The sequence below is a fragment of the Corticium candelabrum genome, chromosome 6, assembly GCF_963422355.1.
Source record: "Corticium candelabrum chromosome 6, ooCorCand1.1, whole genome shotgun sequence".
Classification (NCBI taxonomy): domain Eukaryota; kingdom Metazoa; phylum Porifera; class Homoscleromorpha; order Homosclerophorida; family Plakinidae; genus Corticium; species Corticium candelabrum.
In genome coordinates, this window is record NC_085090.1 from 8568318 (window position 1) to 8575817 (window position 7500).

Below are 7500 nucleotides of genomic sequence, written 5' to 3' on the forward strand. Positions count from 1 at the left end.
TCTGTCTGTCTGTTGTCTATCTGTCTGTCTGTCTCTGTTTGTTGTCTATCTGTTTCTCTCTCTCTCTCTCTCTCTCTCTCTCTCTCTCTCTCTCTCTCTCTCTCTCTCTCTCTCTCTCTCTCTCTCTCTCTTTCTGTTTTTCTGTCTGTCTGTCTCTCTGTCTGTTTGTCTGTCTGTCTGTCTGTTTCTCTGTTTGTCTGTCTGTCCGTTTCTTTGTTTGTCTGTCTGTTTGTCTGTTTGTCTGTCTGTTTGTCAATGGTAGTATAATTTCAAACATCGAAACTATTACAGGCTAGAGGAGCTAGTACAGCCACGTCTAAAGTAAAATATTTGAAAGTTTTGTTCTCTGCATAAACTACACTTGAAAAAACATATATGATATATGGACCGTATTGGTCCACGTTTCTTCTCTATTATTACAGATAACACTTCTTATTTGCCACTTCTCAGCACACCCTCTACCTTGCGATAGATAACTTTCGCATTGCATTTTTGCAACTGAACTGAAATGCGTTGTCTCCACTGCAGCAAAAACTCCGCCCTGTTCAGTCTTCCCAAGTCGTCTGTAGATCTGAGGGACAATTGTTGTAGATAACATTCTGATTCCTTGCCCCATCTTCCAAAATGCTCCAGGACTAAGGGGACAATGGTGAACGATTCTCCCCCAGGAAGGAGTTGTTTGTAATATTTGGTCAGCTTCTTCTCTTCTCTCTTTAGTGCTGCAGCTCCATCTGTGTGTGCTGCACTGCTGACGATTTCAGAGCTCCATGGGTGCGCCAGTGAGATGTCCAGGTCCACATTAGACCCAGAGCCACAGTCAAAAACAGAGATATCCGGGCGGTCATTTGAGTTTGAGTACCTGTTTCTAGGTTCCCGTCGGTGGTGTATATGGAGATCTCTCAAACAATCTGCCCACACTGCAGCTATGGACTCGTGGGACCAGACAGGCCCACCACCCCATTTACATGTCAAGAAATGATAGCCAGATCCATCAAGGGAGACACCGCAATCACATCTTTGGATATATCCTTTGAAGGGCATAGACAATCCCAACCTCATGCAGGCCGCCAAGCGAAAATCGCGGGATTCTAGTGCGAGCTTCTGCGAAGTTGGTATCGTATTTATCCATGCCCCTGCCCCTTTGCCTTGCAAAGACCGAAGTCTTGCTGCCTCTCTATCGCATGAGCTTATCATAATCATGTCAGTGATGGCAGTGCTGGCTAAATCCTGTGTCAGTTTTCTTTGTAGTTTACTTTTATTCCGTAGCATATCTTCCAGTTGTTTGTCAGAAGGCACTGCCTCACGAAGAGCTTGAGCTATAGAACCTCTCTGGGGATCACCGTGGTCACCGTGGACAACATTATGAAGAATTTGATTCAGACTTGAAAAATAGTTTGGCAACTCTTTGATGCTGTGGGCCCACGATGAGACAAACGCACATTGAGAGAGCGATACTAGTGGTGTCATGCCAAATCCACCTACTCTGATTGGCAGGGAAGCCTGAGCCCAAGGTTTATCTCCAATATTTTCGTAGCCCATCAAAAGAGTGAATGTCTTCCTGGTTAGTGAGTCGTGGATTCTGGCCGCTGGAAGTAATAATGCAGGCGACACTGTTCGAGCAAGATGGTTGAGTCGAGGTACATGGCAATATCGCAGCAACAACATCGCACTCTGAACATCCCCTAGATCTACTAGCTTATCACATAGCTGGCTGCCTGATTTAGCAGTGTCATCACAAGAAGCAAAAATGAAATCATCCCTGCCTATTGGGGTCCCAAGAATCACTGTGCCATCAGATGTGACTGGGATAGACGAGGCTGTGTTACTTGACAGGCATGGTGAGTCTAAACCAGAATAGATCTTGCATTTATGATTGGCAATTGAAAGGCCAATGGCTTCAAATGCAGGTCGTAGATCATCTAAAGCAGATAGGACATCTTGGGGCAAACCAACCATGAAGACATCATCAAGGTAAGCCAAAACTCTGATAGAGGGGTTTGAATTCTGCAGATCACTCAAGATTGGATGTATTGCTGTCGAGAAAAGTGCGGGGCCCAGGGGATCACCCTGATGAATCCCTTCCTCGGACTGGATGATGACTGGAGAACCCCCTTGCTGAAAAAGTAGAGAACTAGGTTTAGAATACATTTGAGAGACATGATGTAAAATGTCAGGGTGTCTTGAGGACACTTGCTCTAGCAGATGCTGTCTGTGTACAGAGTTGAAGGCATTCTTGACATCTGTCTTCACAAAGATCCTATCACAGTCTGTCTGTCTCTCTGTCTGTCTGTTTGTCTGTCTGTCTTTCTGTTTGTCTGTCTGTTTGTCTGTTTGTCTGTCTGTTTGTCTGTTGTTTATATGTCTGTTTGTCTGTCTGTTTGTGTGTCTGTGTGTTTGTCTGTCTGTCTGCCTGTCTGTTTGTCTGTTGTCTATCTGTCTGTCTGTCTGTCTCTGTTTGTTGTCTATCTGTTTGTCTGTTTGTCTGTCTGTTTGTCTCTGTTTGTTGTCTATCTGTTTGTCTGTTGTCTATCTGTCTGTCTGTTTGTCTCTGTTTGTTGTCTATCTGTTTGTCTGTTGTCTATCTGCCTGTCTGTTGTCTATCTGTCTGTCTGTCTGTCTGTTTTTCTGGCTGTCTGTTTGACTGTCTCTCTATCTCTCTGTTTCTGTGCCTGTTTGTCTGTCTCTCTGTCTGTCTGTCTGTCTGTTTATGAAGAGCATTGAGGTACTGTATCCACACAGTACACTTTCAGTAATTTAAACATTAAAATCTAAAATCATACAATTGTATCATCTTTTGTCATTCCAGGTTGCACCAAATGGCATCAGAGGAAAAGTGAATTTGCCAATGTCAAGCGTTGCTGAATTCAAAGATTATCTCGAAGAGTTCTCACAACACTCCGAGCAAATAGTTGAAGGTCAGTTACAGTACACACAACATCACACCGTCACATCACACACTAACTAGACAATCAAGCGTACAATCAAATGATTTACCCAACTGCTTGTATTGCATTTTGAAACTAAGTCTTTTCGAGGCTCAAAAAAATTGAATTTTGTAGGCTTTGATGTACAGTGTTTTACTCTTTCAGTTAATTATTTTTATTAATTATTTTTTATTAATTATTTTTATTAATTATTTTTTATTAATTATTTTTATTCATTATTTTTATTAATTATTTTTATTAATTTTTTTCTAATTATTTTTATTAATTATTTTTTATTAATTATTTTTATTCATTATTTTTATTAATTTTTTTATTAATTATTTTTATTAATTATTTTTTATTAATTATTATTTTTATTTAATTATTTTTAATTATTATATTTATTAATTATTTTTTATTAATTATTATGTTTATTTAATTATTTTTAATTATTATATTTATTAATTATTTTTTATTAATTATTTTTATTAATTATTTTTATTAATTTTTTTATTAATTATTTTTATTAATTTTTTCTAATTATTTTTATTAATTATTTTTTATTGAGATGGTTTGGTTGTTGTAGGTTCGCAGCCAGGAGAAGGAGGGACATGGAAGAGGTAGGGAGTATGTGTGTTTATTCATCTGTTTTTGTCTGTTCGTTCATCTGTCTTTGTCCATTTGTCTGTCTTTTTGTCCAACTGTCTGTCCGTTTGTCTGTCTGTTTCTTGTCCATTTGTCTGTCTTTTTGTCCATTAGTCTGTCTGTTTGTTTGGCCATTTGCCTCTCTGTCTGTTTGTCCATTTGTCTCTCTGTTTGTCTGTCTGTTTGTCCATTTGTCTGTCTGTCTGTTTATTTGTTTGTCCATTTGTCTGTTTATTTGTTTGTCCATTTGTCTGTCCATTTGTCTGTCTATCTGTCTGTTTATTTGTTTGTCCATTTGTCTGTTTATTTGTTTGTCCATTTGTCTGTCCATTTGTCTGTCTATCTGTCTGTTTATTTGTTTGTCCATTTGTCTGTTTATTTGTTTGTCCATTTGTCTGTTTATTTGTTTGTCCATTTGTCTGTTTATTTGTTTGTCCATTTGTCTGTCTATCTGTCTGTTTATTTGTTTGTCCATTTGTCTGTTTATTTGTTTGTCCATTTGTCTGTCTATCTGTCTGTTTATTTGTTTGTCCATTTGTCTGTTTATTTGTTTGTCCATTTGTCTGTCTATCTGTCTGTTTATTTGTTTGTCCATTTGTCTGTTTATTTGTTTGTTCATCTGTTTGTCTGTCTCATGTTTGTTTCTCTATTTCTTTGTCATTCTCACTTGTCATATCCGTATGTATTTCTTTGTTTCCTGTTTACATTCACATCCGTCTTCATAGCGCTTACATGCAACGCGAGAACAAACGCTTCTTCCTCGACCTAAAAGAGAACGAACGAGGTCGTTTCCTTCGTATCAGTCAAAGTGTTAGTTTTGGCCAGCGATCGCAAGTCGCCATCCCTGCCTCTGGCATCAAGGAGCTCATTGCCGCTGTCATTGACCTTCTTACTCACTTTGGCCCGGAGGATCTGGGTGGTAAGTGTCGTAGCGACTTTCTCTGTAGTTGTGACTGTTGTGTGTTAAATTAGAGGAACTTCCAGAGAGTCGGGATCTCAGGATTGACGGCAAGAAGTTCTACTTTGACGTCGGCTCAAACGAGAGAGGCGTGTATTTGAGAATCTCAGAGGTACGGAGATGAACGTTGGATGTGGTACTTGTGTCACGTGCTATCTCTGTCTGTCTGTCTTGCGTCTGTCCTAACTGACGATTTTGTTGAATTAAATGACACTTTGGTTCGTCTGTCTTTCTATTTGTGTTCAGTCTTGTTGTCTCTCGATCTTTGTACTCGTTTGTCTGGCAATTTGTTTGTCTTTCTTTGGTGTGTTTGTCCATTCCATACGTTGACGTCGGCTCGAACAAGAGAGGTGTTTATTTGAGAATCTCAGAGGTATGGAGATGAACGTTAGATGTAATACTCACGTCACACGATGTAATCTGTCTGTCTGTCTGTCTTGTGTCTGCCCTATCTGCGGCTGACCGACGATTTTGACACTTTACTTTGTCTGTCTTTCTAATTGTGTTCAGTCTAGTTCACTTGAATTCCATACTCAGTTGTGTGACAATTTGTCTGTCTGTCTACGTGTTTGTCCATTCCATGCCAAGCATATCAACCCACCTTCTCCACTAACTCTCACCCGTTGCTCTAGGTGCAAGCGCGTTATCGTACTAACATTACAATTCCGCAGTCAGGATGGCTGGCCTTTCGAGACACGCTGAACGAGTACATCGAACAGCTTCCCTTCACCGGCCAAGCCAGCGGCTTCGACATGGAAGGCGAAGGCACAGAAGAGATGGCAGGCGAGAGCTAGACTTACAACGTAGAAAGTCCCGAGTGATTGTGTGTTTTTACGTCTGTACAATGAAGAGAAAATGGCCGACAGCCGTGTGATGTGTACGTAACGTATAGTGTTCTTGTGTATCTTACACTCATGTTACTCGACCGTATTTGCTCAATTAGCGACTGGAGGTTGCCCTTCTGTCGCTTCTAGTTTGTTGTCCCGTGTGGACAATCGGCCGTTTTGTATTTGGTTTTGATACGAGTTCCACTGGTGTCTAGCAGTATCCATCAACAAGATTTGTGGACAAACCAAATAGAATGTAATTATGTTCACACTGGATTGTAAATGTAAATAAGGCTTTAGCACACGCTAGCATGGACACACCATGTAATAATACAAACATATAAATAAATAAATAAATAAATTATGTATAATTAATGTATTTATTTTAAATTTCCTAACCCTAGGACTTACTATAATTTATTTATTTACTTATAATGTATTTGAGTGTAAAGATTAGTGGACAAACCAAATAGAATGTAATTATGTTCGTGCTGGATTGTAAATGGAAATAAGGCTTTAGCGCACGCTAGCATAGACACCACCATGTAATAATACAAACTCATTTTTGTTAAATAACCAATTTATAATTAATTTATCTATAATTGAATTTTAAATTAATTAATTAATTATTTATTTATAATAATTAATGAATTATTTTAATTTTTCTAACCTTAGGACTTACTACAATTTATTTATTTACTTATAAGTTATTTGAGTGTAAAGACTAGTGGACAAACCAAATAGAATGTAATTACGTTCACGCTGGGTTCTAATTGTATATAAGGCTTTAGCGCACGCTAGAATGTACACTCACCATGTAATAATACAAACTTATTTTTGTTAAATAAATAATTTATAATTAATTTATCTATAATTAATTTTTAGATTAATTAATTAATTTCTAATGAATTTAAGTATTTATACTTAATTTATTTATTTAGAATTAATTTAATCTAATTATTTTATATAATTTATTTATTTACTTATAATTTATTTGAGTGTAAAGACTAGTGGACAAACCAAATAGAATGTAATTATGTTCACGCTGGATTCTAAATGTAAATAAGGCTTTAGCGCACGCTAGCATGGACACTCACATGTAATAATACAAACTTATTTTTGTTAGATAAACAATTTATAATAATTAATAAATTATTTTAATTTTCCTAACCCTAGGACTTACTACAATTTATTTATTTACTTATTTATAATTAATTTAATCTAATTATTTTATATTTATTTACTCATAATTTATAATTAATTTAATCCAATTATTTCATTTCATTTATTTATTTATAAGTTATTTGAGTGTAAAGACTACTGTAATGATGTTCACTCTGGATTCTAATGTATATAAGGCTGTAGCGCACGCTAGCATGGTCACCTAGAACGTCACACACATAAAAATTTAATATAAATACAACTTATTTTGTTAAATAAATAATAAATAAATAATTTATCTATAATTAATTTTTTGTGTAAAATGAATTACTTAATATATTTATGTATTTATATTTAATTAATTAATATATTTAGAATTAAGATAAGTGGACACACCAAATAGAATGCAATTGTGTTCAAGCTGTACGTGTATTCTAAATGTAAATAAGGCTTTAGCGTACGCTAGCATGGACACCTAAAGTATCCACCTCTAAGAAAATTTTAAAACAAAAAATTAAATATAAAAATGAATTAATTATGAATTATATATTTAACAAAATAAGTTTGTATATAAAATTTAATTTATTTATTTAAAATTAATTTACAAATTTATAATTAATTAATTTATTATAATAATTACTTAAAGTATTTATTTATTTACTTATAATAAAATGTATTTACTGTAATTTATTTATTTATAATTATAATTAATCTATATGTTTATTTACAGTAATTTATTTATTTATTTATTTATATATAATTAATATATTTATTAATTATATATTTACTTTATAATTAATTTGTTTGTTTCGTGGCAACAAAAACTTGATCATTAAGTGTCTACGTAAGTTACCATTTGCCTCTGAAATAGAAGTACAAAAGTACTGCAATGCATATGCATAGACACACCCCCATGCATGTATACTGTATACACGAAATGATATAATAGGTAAACACAATGCACTGCTGTGATGATTATCTGTAT

General features: G+C 35.3%; 3 protein-coding genes across 4 annotated transcripts in view; 1 reads left to right on the top strand and 2 right to left on the bottom strand.

Moving 5' to 3' along the window:
* LOC134181531 (transcriptional activator protein Pur-alpha-like) overlaps positions 1–5623 on the top strand; it is a 6547-nt gene extending 924 nt beyond the window's left edge. Inside the window, exons 3-7 of one of the 2 annotated variants that reach the window (XM_062648806.1) lie at positions 2807–2915; positions 3511–3544; positions 4295–4488; positions 4542–4639; positions 5160–5623. In XM_062648806.1, the coding sequence (XP_062504790.1) occupies positions 2807–2915; positions 3511–3544; positions 4295–4488; positions 4542–4639; positions 5160–5321 (597 nt within the window). In that variant the 3' untranslated portion in view covers positions 5322–5623. The remainder of the gene's footprint in view (positions 1–2806; positions 2916–3510; positions 3545–4294; positions 4489–4541; positions 4640–5159) is intronic. The other variant, XM_062648805.1, reaches the window with a different exon arrangement.
* Positions 258–2248, bottom strand: LOC134181529 (uncharacterized). The gene has a single exon (XM_062648803.1). It carries the CDS (start codon positions 2146–2148, stop codon positions 433–435), a length of 1716 nt encoding a protein of 571 aa, XP_062504787.1. The 5' UTR covers positions 2149–2248; the 3' UTR covers positions 258–432.
* A 1820-nt stretch (positions 5624–7443) lies between the features above and the next one.
* Positions 7444–7500, bottom strand: part of LOC134181112 (uncharacterized protein KIAA2013 homolog) — a 15120-nt gene continuing 15063 nt past the window's right edge. Inside the window, exon 15 of the mRNA XM_062648319.1 lies at positions 7444–7500. This exon is cut by the window's right edge and continues 284 nt beyond it. The gene's annotated coding sequence lies outside the window, so the exon portion shown is untranslated.

Bases quoted from the DNA above. Each gene is read 5' to 3' on its own strand.
- LOC134181529 (XM_062648803.1), bottom strand. From the start codon at position 2,148: ATGTATTCTAAACCTAGTTCTCTACTTTTTCAGCAAGGGGGTTCTCCA.